Here is a 21,319-nt window from a genome sequence, read left to right as displayed (position 1 = left end):
GACAGATGGCACATATTTAATGTTAGGAAGCAGCTTTATCATGAGTGAGCAGGTGTGTTGGAGGTGCTCAGAGATACTCCTCAAAAACGGACTCCTCTGAAACTTTTGACCCTCTCTTAAATCACTGCGTCACTCTGCCGCCTCCTGATAGGAGAGAGGAATAAAAATCCAAATTACTAGTACAATCTTTACAGTGAATAAAACCACAAAGAGAATGTGCCACTACACAGTCGTAGATGTGATGTGCTTGATGTTTCAACAAAATAGCTGCGTGGCTGCCTGCCTGACTGACTGACTGACTTGTAGGGGCTCTATTTTGGGAATGGTGGAAGCCCCCTCTCTCACTGCTGTTGTCGTGTGTCTGTGACTCTTCAACTTGCCCTCTGGCTACATGCCTCTTGTACTGTGCAAGAAGGGCACTTCACACTTCCCCAGTGAAACCAGAGCTCTGCCTTCAGCCCTCGGCCTCATGCCTTGCCATGTCCTCCGGGCTATTTTTACTCCAGCAGTGGCTACTTCTGCCAAACCCATACCACAGCCCACTGGACTGGAGCTGAAGCCGTGTGTGTGAGTGTGCATGGGTGTAGGTGTAGGCGTATGTAGGTGTGCAGTGGTGAACCTGTGCATTTCATAAAGCGATGTGAGCAGAATAGAGCCGGGCAGTATGGCAAAGTGTTATGACAAATTAATTTGGTAACACTATACTATATCCTGCAAAACTTGTGATTATGGGACTTGGTGCGCTGATCATGGGCTGCAGCTTCCCTCGTTTAAATCCAGCCAGGGACCTCTGTTGCCCTTCACTCTCCCTCATTTCCTCTCATCTCGCTCTACCCCTTCCCTCTTGTATTACTTACAAATAATTATAAATACGATATTGCACTTACGGAGAAACAAAACAAAAGCTGTGTTTTTAAGTAATTATGGCCCACATTTTCTCATCAGGGGCCACTAGGATACTGGGTATGGTCATTAAGGTGGAACAAAATATGAAGTCTCATTTTTAAGGGATAACAATTTTGTAAATATGAAAGATATTGCAAATAATTATTGGGTAACATGTTTTTAGATTACACAGTAGTTATACAAAAATATCGGGCCACTATAGTTATGTGGAAACAAACCAAGAAGAGTTGCATTGCCCCTTTTCCCTGTAATTATGGATGTACAAAAGATACAATCAGTCAGTCCTACAGTGTACAGTAGAGTCTGAAAGTAGCGTTGACCCTATAGACTCATATCACCAAGATAGCATGAATACCTCTTTTGACCGGTTACTGAACCAAATTCAATCAATGAATCGCTTTATTTGCCTCCAAAGTGTAACTGGTTGTGCTGAGGTGAAGCATAAAACTGAAGATTAAAAACCACAGTTCATCAGAGCACACATGCCACAGCGACGGGGCACAGCTGGAGGAAATCACATCCCCTCTCGCATTCAAATGATGCTGCAGACATGCCCACCCAACGCCAGAATCACCCACATACAGTGAACATACAACATTAAAGAGCACGTAAATCATTCTGTCAGGGTGTTCATTTTTAAAACAATAGCATATCTAACTCACCTGGTTATGGTTTGCATGTTAGGAATAGCTGCTTTATTATAAAAGAGCATGATGAGCACCATATTGTGGCTGAGAAATGTTAAGTGACAGCAGATTCTTCACAGATGAATTTCTGCACCTTTTTAAAGCTGTTCCTAAGTGCTGCTACTGTTTTCAACTCATCTCCAGACCTTCAGGCTCCATATTCATATCTCAAATTCCCTTTCTCTCCCTCCCTCTGTCCTCCTCTACTTCTCCTGCCCGTCCACGTTATCTAATTTTCTCTTTCTTTCTCTCCCACACTCTTGCTCCGCTCCAGTGAAATACATCAAGGAGATGTCGGCCTTCTTTAAAAACTCGGGGTCCCCTGGGGCCGCCCTCCCCTGGGAGTCTCCCCCCTCCACACCTCAGAGGGGCACTGAGCTCTCACCCGCTGAGGTGAAGGAGCCCCGCAGCATCCCGCTGAAGATGTGCATGGTGTCACGAAAACAGTGCCCCCCGGACACAGAAAACAGGTACTGCATGTTCGAAGTTTACAGCCTTACGTAATGTTTGACTTTTCAGCTCATACATTTCTGCAGGAAACAAAGCAGCGAAAAAGCTCAGCCTGAAAATAACAAAATGCCTTAAAGAGAAAACTGTAAAAGGTAAAACTTGTTGCCCCATCTTGCTCACAAATTCTCTTTGTTGATATCTGAAACCTCCTCTTCACCCTCGAGCTTTCCTCTCTCTGCCTCAGTTATTTCTCTAACTGCCCATTTAATTTTTTTCCTCTCCTTTTTGTCTCCCTGCTTGCCTATCTCTCTCTTCTCTCTTCTCTCTCTCTCTCTCTCTTCCTCTCATCTCATCTGCCAGGTATTTCGAAGTGATTTCGTCCAGCAGAAAGAACTCTGTGTTCCTGCGGGCAAAAGACCCAGCCATGGCCCAGTCCTGGTACAATGCCATCCAGGCTGGAGCTGCCAACCTTTTACCACGAGTGAAGGAGGAGATGAAGAGCATGCAGCCTGGCATGGAGGTCAAACATGTGGGCTGGATTACAGAGCAGGTAGGCAGGCATGCATGGTTCATACAGCGAGGCCGGCTCTGTGGTGTTCTGTGTTTATCGTGTGTTTGTTCGTGTTGTTTTTAGTATTTCATGGTGCCCTGTTTTTCTATCTTTTATATGCTTATGTGGTCCCTAAGGACAGCTTTGAAGCTTTAAGTTGAAACCTAAGTGCATGCAGCAACACAGAGGCACAGGAAGCACATGCACAAGTTTATGTATGGTCGTGCAACAGCCTGATCCCAGATTCATAACCGCAACTTGCTGATTGCAGCATCACCGTCACGAAGGTTGTATGTGTTGTGACCATGAAGTGCCACACGAGTGACTTTAAATGATTTTTTCCTACTCCTCTACAAAGGTGACCCAGGGTCCAGAGAGACCAGTACTGGCTATGTTGACTGACAGAGACCTGCTCCTGTATCCCTCCCTGCCTGAAAGCAAAGAGAGCATCAGCAGCCCCACTAAGAGTCACCCGCTCATTGCAACCAGGTTCGCATTGCACAAATGCACACGCCACATGCAGCACTAGACATGAACACGCTCGTGCTCTCTCTGCTTCTCCCGTCTCTCCCTCTCACACAAACACACTCACATACTTTGGGCATTTAATAAACTTAACAGATCCGTCCTCCACCCTGAGCAGCCCAGTTTGGAGTTTAACAGACTCTCTGGGGCTTTTTTTTTGGCTCAGTACGAGAGCACACCCTCACTCTTTCCATAACTGGACTACTGGACATTTTGCCACATGACATCACATTCATTTGGAAAACATTAGTGGAACCAGAAACTGTGAGTCATGTGTTTTTCCTCCCTTCTTTCTCTCCTGTGCTCTCCACATCTCGCGTTTCGCCATTATGAGACACAAACATGAACATCCCTTCATTTGCTCTCCTGGACCATCTTTTTCTATGAATCTTAATTACCCTCACTCTCATCCTCTCTAACCTTCCTCTCACACTCTCTCCCTTCGCCTGTAGACTCGTCCACTCTGGTCCAGGAAAAAGTTCTCCCCTCCTGGACTCTGACCTCTCATTTGGCCTACGTTCTGGCACCAAGCAAGGCGTGGAGACCCATGTGTTCAGGGTGGATTCTGCCAAGGAGCTGTCCACCTGGACTCATCTGCTGGTGGAGGGTTGCCACAATGCGGCAGAGCACATCAAGGAGGTCACCACAGGTACACGCACACACACACACACACGGATTTGTTTGACTCAATGTTTTCATTTTCGCTACACAGCCCCTCCACCTTCGAGTAGAAATTTAGTTTCTGAATTATGGGGCCATAAATTGTGTTTGCTCGTCTTTGAGTATTGCTCGTCCTTGCCTGAGTGAGCAGAGATTGGCACATCTAATGCTCAAGGTTTGACTCCCAGTGGGTTACCCTTTGTTAAAATGAATTAGGATGAGTATCAGAAACCAAAACACTAAATTATGCAAGCGTAAAATCACTATGATATCTGAAAAATGTATAGAAATGATAAATATACTAACAGTACTTTTGTACACTGTAGGCAGATCATAGTCTCTCTATAAAATCCCCCAAAAAGAGAATATGCATGCAAAAACGAACTTGCATCAATAAAAAGGGCTCTGTTTTAAGGCACAGTTCATGTTCTGAATGAATATGAATATGAACAAACCACAACTCCAAACACAACGCTGCTGCCCTTCTGAAATTGATTGACAGGTCTTTTACCCTAATTAGCCCAAGACAAATAAATCTTAGCCGTCGTGTTTGTGATGTGTTGTGAAAGGTTTGTTTGCAACTGTCACGCAGTAAAACATGCTTATATTTTCAATTCTGATCTGCTGGGAATCAAAAATGGTGATTCTGTTGGTTGATTTCCATGAATGTACCTCAGATCTATTCAATCGAAACAATTGCTGCCCGAGCACAAGATGTTGTTTTTATTCAGCAGAGAGACACAAACATCTCGATACATAATAGGAGCCTGACTTACAAAGCAGGATTAGGAGTTACAATTAGTTTTTTCTTGCACAATTATTCATGGATCCTACTGTTTTAGCAGAATATCCTCAATCTCTAGAGATTTCATCTGGCTGCATGTCTTTAAAAGCTTTTTGTATTAGATTTTCAAGAATTGCCTGAGAGGAGCCAAACATATTTCCTTGTTTCGAGCACCGCTGTGTATTTTGTGTCCTGTAAGCCCGTGTCTGCACTGAGTAACAGTTCAGCTCTTCATACCTCCATGATCCAGATTCTGCATTGTAGTCATCAGAGTTTCCTCTGGAAACTCGGTAAGCCTACTGTGTGAGACATGCATCAGCACGCATTCAGTCATGTTCTTCTAGTTCCCTCTGCTGGTCGTATGAGGTGGTGCAAAACACTTTCAGCCTAAACGGTTCAGTGTGAGTATCAGGATTCGGATGAGGGATCTGTTTATCCTCTCTAATCATATTTCTATGCTTTAAGTGTTTCATAGGGTACAGCAAAGAAGTCTGTACCCACACTGTAACACTCACACACTCACAGCACAAAAAAAATCCAGATATATTTGATATATAATAATTACTTTCCTTTATTCTACCACTAAGTAACTCCTGTTGTTTTTAATCTATTCGGTGCAGCCTGTAGTTGGAATGGGAAGGAGTGTACCCTGGGAGTGCACATTGATGAGGGTTTCACATTATTCACGGAGGAAATGGGTGTCAGGAAAAGTATTCTGCTCCAGCAGCCCTTCGAGCGCCTAAGGATGTCCTCGGACGACGGAGTTCGCATGATGTTCCTTGACTTTGGGGGCCCCGAGGCTGAGATTGTAAGTTATGCTTTCATTGGACTTTCTCAGCGTGTAGCACTTTAAGCATTGTGAAATGCTGTTTGTTATTGACATAAATATAATGTATAACTGCATTAAAGGCAAACGTCTACCACTAGGGCACTGATAACTTATCATTTATAAGTTTTTAAAAATGAAACAACCAAATATGTATTGAAATGTATTTTGTCAACACAAGGTCAACCAACTCATTAGTCTTTTGCAGAGCTTTCAACCGCATTTCATGGTCTTCATCAGGAGATGGTGTTCGCTCAGTTGTCATTGAGATTTCCTGAGCCATTCTTGTGACTGATGAAGGCCATGAAAACTCCATTAAAACCTTGTACTGACTACTATTTCTGAGGTCAAGAATGAACTTTCATTTAGAAGCTGCAATTATTTTAACTTTACTGAACACGTCTCTGAACCTGTTTTTATATATTTTTCAATGTAAATTGTCATTTACATTGACAATTTATATCTGTTCCTTTTCTGACTTTTTCTTTTTTACATTTCCTCCACATTTCAGCAACTGGACCTCCACTGTTGCCCCAAGACTATAGTCTTCATCATCCACTCTTTTCTGTCTGCTAAGGTCAAGCGACTTGGCCTCCTGGCATGATAACGGCTAACCATCCAAAACATCAACAATAGGAATATTCAATAAAAACACACAGCCCAGAAGACTGAAACTCCAGAGGATGTGGCCCAGGAAAAGATGTTGACTAACCCCTTCTTTTCAGCCTTCCTGGGCCTCTATGGTTATCGTCCCTGGTCAGGCACCTCCCGCTCTTTGTAAGGGAAGGAAGAGAAAACTGCAACATTGATGGACCTTTGTTGAACTTGTAGTTGTGAGGCAAAGAGAGGTTTTACAGACAGTATAAGTCAGCAGCCATTTAAGGGATCTGACATCTGTCAAATCTGTTACAGTGGGTCATGACTCTTTATGATGGCAAACTGTGTGAATATGACAGCCTGCATCTTAATGTTTCTAAGCTTGAAGTCCCAACCATTCGATGTTTTTCTGCCCCATTGTTCGGTTTTGTTTTGTTCCGTGAGTCACAGCAGGCCTTTGTCATGAGCATCCTTTCATCTTTCAATCTTTTCTTTATGCACTGTGAGCAGTCATAACAAAAGTTATTTCACAAATGTCCTGATTGATGTTGGACAAACATTTTTTTTTTTAAAAAGGCAGCTTCAGTGGAGTGACAGAATAACATGACTGATCACCACATGATCAATAGTCTATACTGAACTGAATGTGTAGAATACAACTATAACCATATCTTTGTATGGATTTTCATTAAAGAAGCTACATGCTCTTGTGTTTAAGACAACTTTCAAATGCCAAATCATATTTATTTTTCATTGCAGCTGAATATCTTCTTATTTTATTCCCCCCTCTCTCTCTCTCTCTCTCTCTCCTTCCCTGTTTTAAGCATGCTCATAATCCGCGGCCTAACAAAGAGAAATGACTAACAGAGTATATCATAAAAGGCTTTTTGAAATTGTGTTTAGCTTAACAAATAAAGTAGATAAAAACTTGTAATTTTAACAAAAGAGAAACCTTCTTATAATCTGGCCCTGGTCTCAGTCAGACAGTACGAACCTGCAGTCTCATTTCATTTCAGCCTGCGTGAAGTACAGAAGAAGAGCTCTTGTGTTTTTAGAGTCCTACGACAAAGGTTGTCCCATAATCATGCACCGATAGATGACAGCAGTTGGCTGACTGAGGGCCAACCAGCGAAGCAACTTCTGTGTGAATAAGCTTTCAAGTACAATACAGGTTCAGAGTTTAGCTCTCCAATAAGCTTTTTTTTTTAAAGTACAGTGTTTTTGTCAGTACTTCACAATTCAATCAGCAGAGAGGACGAACTGGCTTCATCAGAAAGCACTGATAAATCATTTTTACATAATTTATCCAGCATTTAAATATGTTCATTTACCATATACAATATGTTGAGTTGTTTACATCACAAAGCATTAGATTGTTTTTTTGTCTTTACTGTTTGTGTTGGCTGAACATCCACAACCTGGGGCCTTCTCTGTATGTCCAACACTACACAGACGTGTATTAATATATATTTCAAAACTAACTAACTTGTTTGCTTTGAAGAATAAAATGTATTGTATATTCTTATTTAAACAAAGGTGTGCCTTGCAGGGTTGTTTGTATATACACATGTAATAAACTTTGTTAACTTTTACTTTGCATGTGCTTCATTGATACCTCATGAACAGGGGTGTCCAAACTACGGCCCGCGGGCCAACTGCGGCCCGTGGTCCAATTTTCATCGGCCCTTTCTAATTCTAAAAATGTATTGGAACACGGCCCACACATGGAACTTGCGCTGGACTGTATTGTACTTCTTAGTCTCACCACTAGGTGGAGTAACTGTCTTGAACGAGGCAGCTTCTCTATAAAATGAGTAACTGAAGAAGAAATGTGCTACAGGTGACCCAAAATGGCAGAATCAAGGAAACGTAAGAGAGCAAGTGAGTGTAGAAAGTTTCAGACGCGGTGTGCGATGAGAGCACAGCTAATAACTAATGATGATCACTTTTGCATTACGGAGGAGCTGCTTGATGTTAGCAGTCTAAAGAGCACCACGACGGGTGAGGATGTTTTTGAAGCTTTGCCAGATGCAGTTGGCATGATCGGAGTTAAATGGGACGAGCTGTGTGGAGGATGGAGCTCCGGTGAGCGCAAAGGAATGGCCTCTACTACGGTGTCCGCCGAGGGGCAAGAAAGTGGAGGTAAGGCTGTTGATTCGAGCACCAGGGCTCTAGCACAGACTATTTCAAGCTTCCCTCTCTGACAGTGTTGCCAGGTGTACGATAGTTATCGTATTTGTACAATGATTTTGCCCTCTGTACGATGTACGATCAATAATCTAAAAAAAGGCCAAATGTATGATAATTTGACAGTTTTCGTGAACGTGTGGTTCCAATCAGCCTTGCTCAAATCTGCCGTACAGTTTTTGTGAACTCTGAAGGCATCTCTTATCACTGCGCTGCAGCGGTTTTATTTCCTGAGATCGGAAATCGACCAGTTTTGGAGAGAGAAGGGCCGACCTGTTCATGAGCTCAGTGACCCTCTCTGGTTGGCATTTTTAGTGGATCTCACTGATCACCTGAACACACTGAACAAGAGCCTACAAGGCAAAGACCAGCTTGTACCACAACTACTAAATGAAAGCCCACTAATGGAAAAGCTGTTTTTTTTTTTTTCTTGAATCATATTCAGTTATCAAGCAGAATTTACCTACATTTGACTGATTTTGCCAACTTTAATCCACGAGAGGTGAGGCGATATACATCACCTCTAGTGGATTAAAGTTAGCAATATAGCTCACTTCTAGTGAGTGGCCCAGCCCTTTGGATGTTTTTCTGTATGTGGCCCTCAGTGAAAAAAGTTTGGACACCCCTGCTCATGAATGTCACTCCTGATTATTTAATTCCTTCTATGCTTCTCCGACGAATGAGGCACAACAGAAAACATTTGTATTCTTGACAAAGTTTAAATATTAAACAGAAGATCTGCTTTACAGACTGGTGGCTTGCCGGTTAAAGCTGCATTAATGAATATTCTTATATTACCACAGGATGAAATGTGGATTGTGAAAACCCACTTGACTTCACTTGGCATTTCGTCTCAGCTCCACAGAACATTTTAGCATTTTTTAGCTCTCTGTTTTGGAATTGTTTTCACTGTTCTCGCAACCTGTTTTGGAGCAGCAGCAGGCATCTAAAAAAACTCTACTAAACCCACTGTCAGTGCTGTGTTTTCAGCCTGTGCTCCACTGCCTTACAGTAGCTCTATCTATCTATCTATCTATCTATCTGTCTATCTGTCCGTCTGTCTGTCTGTCATAATGGCTCTTAAACTCAAACAGTCATGTGAAGTCCTTCTAAGTCAGTCTTAATGCACTTTTCATAACCAGCCGCAAATTTTAATGCCGTATCTCATGGTCTTTAACGAGCTGTTCCACTGAGCAGCAGATCTAGTCTGCACGCTGTCTTTATTTAACAGTGCCAGTTGGTGGTCTGACAGTTTTATTAAGTCCAGACAGATCTGCAGAATGGGCCGAGCAAAGATGATGATGATGAGATGCTTAAGTCAGCGGGGTGTGTGATGGAGACGGTTAGGCCTGCTGCTAGCCATTGTGAGAGGAGTGCGCAAACAGTCCCCTCTTATATGCTTTTACTGCCATGAGGCAGTGTTATCAGTGAGGTGCAGATGCTGTTTGTTACTGTGTAAAGTGTGAGTTTGTGTGCGTGTGTGTGTGTGTGTGTGTGAGGGGGGGTGCGTGCATATGCTTTTTAAACACATTTATTTGCATGTGTGCGCTTGAACAACAAATGGAAGCCGGAGAGTCTAGTAATAACACACTGTGAGTTGTATATATGAGCCTATCAAATCAGAATAGTGTTCACATTTGATCATATCTCCTCTCTCCTTTCTCCCGTCCCTCCCCTTTCAGCTCTCACTCCTCTTGTTGAGGTGTTCCCATGGTAACGGCAGGGAGCTCTCAGATTGGCTGCGTCCATTTTTTTTTTTTTTCCCCTGAACTATGGTTTTGCTGCTGAAATTGCCAATCAGCCTCTCAGATCTGCTGGAGAGGAGGAGGAGATTGTGTGAATATATTTTGATTAACAAAAATGGAAGGGCACTTAGGAGAGAGAGGAAGGGGGAGAAAATTGTCAGAAAATATGATGTTAGTAAGTGAGGGGGCTGAGAGAAAATGTTGCACTGGATACAATACTCTCTGCAATCCCTTCTTTTGTGCTGAAGCCTGGAGAGCAAACATTACCGCACACAAAGAGAAGAACTATTGACTCTAAATAAGAAGGGAAAGGCACATTTTACCAATTGGGCATCGTGGTCTTCATTCTTCATTTAAATTTCCACAATAACCAGGAATTTTGTGCGAATGTAGACGTAAAAGAATGCAGAGAGCAGAGACTGGAGATCAGACTGGCCGATCAAGGTCGGCACCTTCCTGATGAAAGGACTGCCGTGACAGTTGTGCAATGTTTGAGCACAGATTTAATTCACACTGTTTTGTCAAATCAAACTTTTGCATGCATGATTGTTCAGAGCAGACAGCTCAGATCAATCAATATTCACTTAAAACGTAACAGATGACGTTTACCGTCGATGAAAGTCTCTCCTCGAGATTTAGTTTTCTTAAGTGATAAAATTGGACGTCTATTGTTCTCTGGAAAATAGATAAAAGCACTCACAGATATAATAATTTAGCAAGTGCTCCAACCGTGGTAGACCAATGTCAGGGACAGTGTCCATTAAGTGAGCAAAACATCATTGAATACAAGAAGTGAATTCATCACGCTGTACGTTTTAGCACAGTTTGCTGCGCCCAAACCAAATAAAGCTGATTATTATCAGATCAGAAACCATGCGCTCCAGCTCCTGGTTTTATGTCCTAAATGCTTTATGACACTGAGTGTGGAACCTCAAAAGGTTATATGAGGTTCCACACTCAGTAAAGTTTTACGGATTAAAATCTCGGACATTTTTACTACTATGTCAAAACTCTTTGTTAAACTAATAAATTAGACAATGGCGAATAGTTTTTATATTAATGGAAAGTGATCACAGTGGATTTGTCGCTTTTAAATGACAAAATCAAAATGTCCTCTTAAATAACTGCCCAGGAAACATTGGTGGAGGTGGCGCGGGCCCAGTACGTCCATTTGGCACCGTTTCTACGCTTTACGGCTCCATTAGGGCGTCATCAAGAGAGCATCACTTGTGTGTAATGATGATATAGTCATGGGGATCGGGACTGAAATGTAATGAATTAAGTTTTACAAGTATACATTTCAGGTACTTGAGCTTTACTTGAGTGTTACCATTTTATTTCAAAGTTCTACCTCACTGCATTTATTTGTCGGTCATAATAATTAGTTTCTTTGCTGTCACGTGTTTTCTTATAGAATATACATGTTGATGATTAAACTATAATCACGAGTATCTACATGAATCAAAATGATCTCCGCCTCAACCAGCTACACTATAATATGCTGCTTACCTATTTCTAGGCCTATTTCTAATAGCCATCTAATAGTGTAACACTGACTGGGGACATTCTGCACAGTCCATCTGATAATATGTTGGTGCTTTTGTAAAATGTTACATGCATGGCTTTGTGTATGTTTTCATACAGAGCGCCCAAGCATTTATTAATGCAACTGGCAGACGGGTAATTGCTGGAGGGGAAAATAAAAGAAAACAACAATACAATTACATGCAGTCCGATACAATTCGTCCATCCACGCAGTCCATCTCCTAACAATTTATAATTCATAGAAACTATCTTTACATCAACAGTCACACTTTCAGACACATTTTACATCTAAAACTAAACGACAGTAGAAATAATAATAATAATAAACCCACTGTTTACTATAGAAGTTACGTAGGGGGTTTCATCTAATATAAGAATTTTCTCATCTGCTGCCTTTGGTACGAAATATGTCCTCCACCACTGTGCAAGAATGAAAGTATGTGCAACTATGCCATTTTCACTCGGAGAATTACTGTAGTGAGACAGTGCTGGCTGTAAATAACATGTACGTGGACCCTGGTTACATATTCTCCAGCATGCATCACTGCAGACAGATGGCAGTAGAGTATTGAGGGAGGAGAGAAACCTTCAGGACAGACGGGCTTTAATGTGCCATCAGAGACAGCAGGGGTCTCTGTGTCTCCATACAGAGGAATCATAAAGAGAGAGAGAGAGAGAGAGAGGGAGAGAGCATTTAAGCTTTGATTGGTCCTGACCTAATTCAGAACAGGACATCCCACAATATTCAATACTCTATTTCTTGTTTTTGCTCTCTCTCTCTCTCTCTCTCTCTCTCTCTCCCCCCTATCTTTTTTTCCCTCCCTGTTAACACAAAAGGACTGGAGAGAGGAAAGAGGGCAAGAGATTAATACTAAGGCTCGAGCAGAGCAATTCATATTCCAATTGGAAGAGCATGTTATCTATTTTCTCACACTCATTCATTGTGCTTTTTCTTCCTGAGAGGCATTCGGATCAAAGCAAGAATTCAACAGGAATCAAACAGGACTTTCAAGGAACCGAGCAATGGTGACAACATGTAGTCTAGGTGGAACATTTCAGCCTCGCACAGAATCCAAAGGGAAACAACTGCACAATCACTTTCACATCAGCTCTTCAATAACCATGTCAAATATGTACAGAGGGATAGGGCGAGGCTGGAGCTGAATCCTGTGTCATTGGAAAGTCATTCATCCAAGCTTAATCAATCTAGGTTGTTTGATTCAATTCAAACTGCCTCCCAGGCAGACGAAGAGAGGAAGAGAAAGGCAGAAAATGAGAGTTGAGCTGAGCTGACTCTTTCTAACTTTGACGAGGCTCTTCTCCATCTCTTGTCTCCTTCATTTTCCCCCCTTTTTCTCTTTTCTTCCTCTATCGTTCTCTCATCCTCCTCCTAGAGGCAGGAATTATAGGTACTCATTTCATGCTAAGGCATAGCTAGAATTTCTTTTTTTTTTTTCAGTCACCAGTATTTTTTTTTAATATTGTTATTACTACTGTATGTCTTAAAGACCAGGTTAGGGTTATTAAATATGCCAAAGCGAATTGTATTTTCGCTCAAGTAAGCTCCTTGGAAATATTCCATCAGGGCACCCTTTTATTCTTTCCAAATGTAGTTATGAATTTTAAAGTAGACTTGTATTACTGAGGAGAGAGGTGTGTGATCAGAATACTGAGCAAAGCCCAGATTGGAATTCCTTGTTCTTGGAGCATTGAAAGGGAGACTGTTGCTGTCAACAGGAGAGGTAAAAAAAAAAAAAAAAGAGAGAATGAGGGTTAATATTAGTGCTTGGTGATGACAAGCACACTTAAGTTTTTTGTTTTTTTTCCCTTTATTTGAGGCTATGGAAATGGGCCACGTTGCTTTCAGAAAGGTGTTACATGAAAACACTGCACAAAATGGGTGCATAATACAATAGTTGATAAGGAAATTACAATAAAAATGTTCCATTTGTCAAACAAAGCTGCACATTTTCATTGCTTCCATGCTTTCCAAGGTTGAAATCCTTTTTTTCATAACAACACCATCATATAGACATTCAGATCCAACACCACCGCCGGCCCCCCCCCCACCCTATTCTGCCTTCATTTTTTGGTATTCATGAGCATATGCTCCTGTGTGAAGTCCCCTGTCAATAAATATGCACAGTCTTAATTGTTCCCAACATAATTAGACTACAGTTCTGTTCTTTTTGGCTCAGGTGTATGTTAAAGCTCTTTCTTTTGTTTGTGATTTGGCACCTCTGATGATTTCCATGACAATCATTTGAGTGAGCGAGGAAGCGAGAAAAGGGGAGAGAGAGAGAGAGAGGGAGAGAGAGAGAGAGAGAGAGAGGAGGTGAGAAACAGTTGCTGGAATAAAGCCCCATCTCAATCTGAATAGCTTATTAATAGAGCTGGTTCCAGGCAAACAGATGGCAGCTGCCAAAAACAAACATAGAAATCACAGAAATGAAAACCCTAATTCAATTAGGTGGGAAGCATTCCTCACTGCAGCAGTTATTGAGCAGTTTCCATTAATTTGATAATCCATTTTTTAAAAGAAACGTATTAAAAAGTGCCTTTTCCAGAATGTTCTCCTGTATTTATTATCTGAGGCTGACAAGCAGAGAAAGAAGAGGCCGCAAGCTGCATGTATGTGGGCGTGAGAAGAAAACAGGATTTAAGTCATTACTGGCTCACGGTTAACAAATGCAATGATTAAGCTGCTGTGTTTATGATATAAATTTATGGTTCAGATTAAAGGAGTCCACTAGATCAGTGAGACAGGTCCTGAGCTGTTCATATATTAGCATTTTACCATCCATGCATCCCCGTCTATAAGAGTGGGGAAATAAATTGGAGATTATGGGCGATGCTGTGGTTTAGCCATTTCTTCAAAATGTGTCTTCATCTTAGTTGTTGTTGTTTTACGCCTGTCCACGTTAGGGTTTCATGGTATTTTAACCCAGCACACAGGAAACTATAGACATTCATGGTCCCCAGAGGATGATTCCTACAGACTTTGGAGATCCGCTGACTTTACTTCTAACACCACCATGAGGTCAGAATATCCATTTGTCCAATATGGTTTATGAGTATATACCTACAAAACTAGACACTCCCATCGAGCTCAATCACATTTTGTGCTTGTGTCATTGACTGTTACACTTCTGACAATCATACACTGCGTATGAACATTTTGGGACTTGGCAGACTTGGTTAAAAGAAAATACAATTTTAGATTTTCTCTCAAAATGGTTCTGCTGCTGCAAATAGTCATACATAGAAGTAGCATCTCCAGTAGGATTCAAAATTAGTAGGATTTTAATAGGATTTTAGTTCCAGTGTTTCTCTGAAGTCTCTGAAAACTTCCCCAATCTGAGTCAAACAGGGCATGAACTCTTGACCTGTCTCACTCTCAGCTTCAGCAGCTGCTGCCCACTCTGCTCCATTGCAAGTCAGGCGTCATTGGAAAATTTACTCTGGTACAACTTCACCAACTGCACAGACAAGACCCAAAGAATGGATGGCTGGGTAACACTGAGAATAAAGTTAAACACTTTAACTGAGAACAAATATTCATTTGTAAAACCCACACGCTGTCACCACGTGGCCTTCATCGGGGTTTGTTTGGCAGCACCTGGAACTCTCTGTGAATGATTTAGTCCAAGATGATCCTTTGAATTGAATCCCAAGTTAGAATTCAATCCACATTTTTTTTTCACCTGCTCCAAGCCTTTTAAGTCAATTTCTTTAAAACCAGGGAAACTGATTGAAAACACTTGTGTGACAGAGAGTATCATTACTTGGAACAGAGACAGATAGAGAGAAAACTCAAGAAAACGATGGAAAAGATTCTGATGTATTTGATTCTAATGAATGCAGATGCACCTGAAAAACAGAAATGCCCCTTGGGAATAAAGAAAATGTTTCTCTTTCAGACATAAATAGAGAGCGATAGACCTTAAAGATGGAACGATGTGTTGCATTTGAAATATGAAAATTGCTGCAAGTACAAAGCACTCTGGATTCTGTGGATACATAACATTATAATTGGAAAAAGAGGATAAATATGTAAGTATGACTACCATGTGTCAGACACATGCAGCTTTCACTGACTAAACAAGACTGGTTTGTCCTCACTCGAATTTCCTTTGAGTTTGTACACAAATGAACTCAAAAGTCAGACAGAACCATACTAGCTACGTAACAAACTTTTGTGTCTACTGTACAGCGTACAGAAATCAAGTTTATTTTGGAATACTGAGTACAAGTGAAACTGTTTCACGAGAGAAAGGTCAAGGAGCTTCACAGTGGAGTTTGTGGCCAAAAAGCCAGTAAAATGTATTGTCATTGAAGCCACGGAGCTCAGTAACATCACATCAATAATCTTTTCTGTCTTTTTTTTAAAGCGCTCTGGCTCTGAAATTCGGGACTGGTGGAGGGATACGACACTCATTGTTAGAATTACTTATTCTTATTTATGAAGTCAATCGTCTCTCATGAGGCGTTATCATTATGTAACACGTAATGTGTGTTGTTTGGATCTCGTATGGCAGCCAGGATTCATGGTTGCCCCCCCCTCCCCGTGTCTTGTTACCTGCAGGAATGCTTTTGCTTTTTGTCTTGATGTTCACTGAACCCCACGACAGCGAGCTCTGTGTCCGCAATGAATGGTTAGATTGCCCTTTGTAAATTTTAATCCAACAACAACATACCTATGCATTGCCATTGCGAGCGTTTGTTTATCAATTCGTAGCACTACTGTACCTACAACAGCTGTAACTCATGGAGACTATGGGCTTTTGAGTTTTAGTCTTCTCTGCAGAACCGGAGCAGCGTCCATCTGTCAGCAATTCCAAAAGAGTATTTAACAATCCGTGTTTAATGTTTTATTAGATTATAAATCACTTGAAAATCTAATTCTAAGGACAAATAGGACAGAATTCATAATTTGAGACAACTGCTTGTAAGTAGTTACTGTCCAGAGCTCCTCAGACATCTGGTCACCACAGACGCAGCACTAACTCATGTGTTCAGGGTCCAGCGTTTCTAGTTATTAGCTAGCATTCTCATTTTTCTATTCTTCACCTTCACTAATACACATTTCACCTCCCAAAAAACAAGAAAATAAAGCAGATATCAAGTAATGGGTATTCTAATTAAGAAGTATTTCCATTAGGCCTGTATCTAAACAGTTCCTTAGTTTGTACTTTCTGCTCTATTGGAGAAGACTACTGGAAAAAAAAGAAAACTAGAGATCCTGGGAAATATTTGGCATTATGAGCATTAATGAAAGCTTGCCAACAGCCTGTACGCAGCCCTCATGTCTTCCTATGCATTGGCAAAATAGTGTTTCATTTTTGGAGCTGGGCTTTCTGAGGCATGTTTGATTGTTCCTTTTTTCTTTTTTGTATGTTGTCGAAAGAAGGATGTTCTCCACTGAAGGACCAATATGTATCATTTCTTAAAACATGTGGCACGCTGCATGGGAGAAATTGATTATATTCTCTGCACAAAGCTAAAAAGCTTATTTTTCTCTGGACTAGAAGAGTAGTTGTAGAGACACATCTCATAATCACTTAGTGGGTAAATCTGCTAGAACATTTTCAAATCACCATTTAATGTACTTATTTTCATGAACTGAGAAATACTGTTTCCAGCGGTATCGTGGCAATGATAAAGACAAGAATAAGTCAGTAAAAATGTATTGCGAGGTTACATTTATTGTATATTGGCAAAGCATGGTCCACAGCTTGGTTGCTATGGTGCTGGTTTTAAGAACATGGACCTTTTTTCACGAACCAACTGCTAGAACTGACTATTATACAACATGCCAACATGTTGCACTATATTCAGTTGAATCCTTTCCCAAGCTCATCTTCAAGCCTGTTTGAATAGTGTTACATGCCATGTGCATGACAGCGCTGAATACCTTACTTCCTGAGTAACTTGTATTTTCATAACAAGCCTTTAATCCGAAGCATCTGGACCAGAACCTTATTACACTAACACAACCGTTTCTCTCCAACACTCTCTCCAACATGCAATTATTGGAGGATCTAAGGTGCAGCATGTGTGGGCGATATTGCTCAGATAGAGCGGCTGCCGCGTTTAACAAACATCTGAAATGACTGCATATGGCAGGTCCCATTTTTGTGGCTCCGGTGTGAGGTGATCCAGGCCATAAAGAGACCTGACTCTCACAGACGACTGCAGGGGTGATGAGAAAATAGTTATGTGTGTGATTCTCAATCTGACTCATCTCCACTTCAAGTCAAGACTTAAGAACTGCTGAGATGGAGAAATGTGAGGCACCATTATTTTACCTCTTAGTCACTGAGCACAGTGGTTTCTCTTCGGGGATGTGGGCTCCTGCCCCGTACTGCCCACAACCGAGAGAGAGAGAGAGAGAGAGAGAAAGAGAGAGAGAGAGAGAGAGAAAGAGTGAGAGAGAGAGAGAGAGACTTTACGTCTTCAAACAAGTCTCTCTCCCATTTACCATTTGCTTAATGCTTTCTCATAAACATTGTTTCCATAAAGATGAAAAGCCTGTTGGCCTGACTCTTAAAAGAATCTGATCGCCACACACTTAAAGAATGACCATATGGTGTGTGTACATCACATGTAGTATGTCTATATTAGTTGATTCCAGTTATCAAATTCTCTAACAGAGCTCAACACTTGTTTGTTTTCTTATTCAAAACTCATATCTGGCTCTTTATCAGCTAAATGCTCAAATTTGTTCACCAGCTTGTTGTTTTGTCCACTGTTTGGAGCTGGGCAGGTGATGCGCAGTCATTTTAAAGAAACTTTTGATTAAAAACAGCTACCTGCTGAGGAAAATGCTATGAGAATAATCAGAGGGATTTAAAACAGTTAAGTTGTGGGTCTGAAAACTGGAACAATTAGCTGAAATACGCTATAAAGCTCCGCAGAGCTGAGAAGAAATGAGACAGGTGATAATCTCTCTCTTCGCATACAAGCACGTGATCCATTTTCAATATAGTCGTACTGATTGCAGCCACTTTAGGTTTGGTAACTAATACTACCTGATGAGGGCAAAACCATACCAATGATTAGACATTAGAACTTAATGTACTCTTCGTTAGCTTGTTTACCTGTGATTTTGTAAGTCAGACACTTTTCTAAAAGCAGTTTTTTAACATGAGATGTCGTGTGTAATACCATTGTCTGATGATCCTGCTGTGCGTGAGTCAAAGTGCCAAAAATTGATATTGAGACATTCAAATCGGGTTTAATCCAGTCATTGAGAGAAACTGTTCATCACCTGATGTTTCATAATGAATCATGAGGGGGATTTTATTTGTTAAAAATTCTAACTTTGGTTCTTTGCAAGACAATGCAACCCCTTTTAACCCTTGATTATTTATAATATTAGAAAAACAGGAAATGGACTAAACCTGGCAGCCGCAGGCTGCACCTATGATAGTCTAAGATGACAAAGCACATATGCTGGATTACGTAAATATATACAGGTGTGAAACCACAAGCATGCTTTGTACCTCAAGTGTTACATCCTATATGTTACATTTTGTCACCTTCTGTTTACCTGTGTTTTTGTACATGATTATAAGCTGCACCTGTCACATCAGATAATCCCATTTATCTTCAACACAACACAATTAATAACGTACAACTTTTGCTAAATATTGGGGGATACATTCTGTACAATTACAACATTTAGTGTTGTCTCATTGTCCCTTGGGCAATACTGTGTTTTGTTGATGTACCAGTTCACTTTGTGCAGTACAGTCAGCATTAAAAGAAACCATAACTGATTCTGAACACAAACCGAAACCCATTTCTTGTTAAAACCACCCACATTTCCTGCTGTTTGTTGCTCCACCGCAGCGCCAAAGTTGCAACTGAAATGTTTTGCCTGTGTGCTACAGTAGCTGTGAAAAGCTTATGTGTTTGGTACTCTTCACAAGCCTTTAGTTTACCCAAAGCATTGACCTTCTCGCCTGCATCACTTTAAACTCATAGGGCAGAGAAACACCAGCTACTTGTCTCATGTGGTCAGTTTAACCGTATTTTTATTCACACTCACACACATGAAAAAAACCCAGTGATGGTGCACTGGTCCTCCACAAGCAAATAAAGTACATTTTTTAAGAAAACAGAAGTCTTTTGACAGGGTAACTCTTACAGGCCTGTTGCTGATGGAATTTGACACCACAAATGAACACTTGCACGCACTGAGGTTCACCTCCTATTCAACACCGACAACCATGCTCAGCCTGTCGTGCACGCATGGTTGTATTTTTAATAATCAGTGGCATGAATGAACAAATAAATAAATAAATAAATGATCCGGCAGCCGTGCGCACAGTTTCAAACACTGAAAAACATTTAACATCAGTCTAACATCATATTAAAATATGGCATTTTTAGGACACTGGACACTCATTTCATCATTAATAAAACCTCAATAATGGACAGACGGAAATCTGTGTCTTTACTTATTGTGCGCAGCATGAAGACCATATTAAACACATGGGTCCGCTCGGAAACACAAAATAGGGCTGAGGCGAGTTATCATTTAAATTCCATTATGAATCAATAAAAGTATTTTAATGTACTGCACTAGCTAGGCTAATAAATGATTCCAAATTGATGGGAAAACGTGTAATATATCAGACTCGCATACAAAAATTTAACTCAGTATTAAACATTGAGTTTACAGTGGCTTTGCGCCACTTTTATTTTGCTCTCCTCTTGATGGATACCACACTGACCTCACCTTTGTCAACCAGTCTGCTATTACTGATGTCATCCATTTTGCTGCTGCAGTGATCTTTTCAAATCTATGGAAACCAACAACACGGCTGCATTCACCTCTCCTCAATGGCACCCTCAACCATAAATTGTAGCTTTTCATTCTCTGTTGGCCCCGTGACTTTGACTCTGAGACGAGGGATGGGATTAAGGGCGCTGACAGAAGGGTCAAATTGATACTGTCTCCTTGCACTATTTACTACAGTATTACTACAGACAATGACTGCCAGTGCGTCTGTGCATACTAGTAGAGAGAATATGCAGTGAAGGAAAAAATATCATAAATAAGAAAGAAGAAATGGAATATTGTTACCATGTATAGGCTACACAAAGACACCTACAGCTCAAGAGGAGAGGCAACACCCAAACACAGAAAAGGAGAAAACACACACACACACACAGGCAGATATTCATACAAACACATGACTGTATGTACACAAAAGGCACAGAGACAGGGCTGTGTGGCTGCACCCAAAACCTCTTTTATCTGGCATTGTATGACTGTGATTTTCCTATAATGTGTGTCATATCACAAAGTGGCAGGTTTTCCAATTGTCCAATAATGATCTATTTGCCAATTCAATACTATTGAGGAAGAGACGGCAGGCAGACATAAAATGAATAAAACATTGAATGGAGGGATCGTGACAGTTCCATTTCAATCTCTCCTTCTCCTCTCTCAGAAAGTCTCTGCGAAGACTTGTGTGCAATTGGGGTAAAATCAGTACTTGGATGGTTGCCTGAGTTTGTGTGCACATTGCATTTCTCTGTTCTCTTTATCTCACACTAGACGCCTACGATGCACCACTTTCACAAGCAAAGCAAACGTCTTCTCGCATCTGCTCTCTTGTTTGTTAAGATAGTTTACTGGCAATATCCATGCAGGCTGGTGTACACTGCATCCATAGCTAATTAGCTAATGCCATCGGAGCCCTGAGCTAAATATAAATATAGGATACAAACGCGACCTCTTAAGTGCAAATTCACCATGAGGTACAGTGAGTTGGGGCTGACGATGGATCTTTAAAACAACGATTATCATGTCGTTAAAATGAAGAAAAAAAAAGTCATTTTCGA

At 41.0% G+C, this 21,319-nt stretch overlaps 1 protein-coding gene across 1 annotated transcript in view; it reads left to right on the top strand.

Annotated features, from left to right (window-relative positions):
* Nucleotides 1-7,576, top strand: part of snta1 (syntrophin, alpha 1) — a 30,919-nt gene extending 23,343 nt beyond the window's left edge. Inside the window, exons 3-8 of the mRNA XM_070843943.1 lie at nt 1,867-2,062; nt 2,403-2,592; nt 2,951-3,081; nt 3,570-3,766; nt 5,182-5,369; nt 5,899-7,576. Of these exons, the coding sequence (XP_070700044.1) occupies nt 1,867-2,062; nt 2,403-2,592; nt 2,951-3,081; nt 3,570-3,766; nt 5,182-5,369; nt 5,899-5,991 (995 nt within the window). The 3' untranslated portion in view covers nt 5,992-7,576. The remainder of the gene's footprint in view (nt 1-1,866; nt 2,063-2,402; nt 2,593-2,950; nt 3,082-3,569; nt 3,767-5,181; nt 5,370-5,898) is intronic.
* The last annotated feature ends 13,743 nt before the right edge of the window (nt 7,577-21,319 follow it).

Source organism: Pempheris klunzingeri, chromosome 2, assembly GCF_042242105.1.
Source record: "Pempheris klunzingeri isolate RE-2024b chromosome 2, fPemKlu1.hap1, whole genome shotgun sequence".
NCBI lineage: Eukaryota > Metazoa > Chordata > Actinopteri > Acropomatiformes > Pempheridae > Pempheris > Pempheris klunzingeri.
The sequence above is the reverse complement of the archived record's forward strand: the minus strand, read 5'-3'. Positions and strand labels throughout refer to the sequence as shown.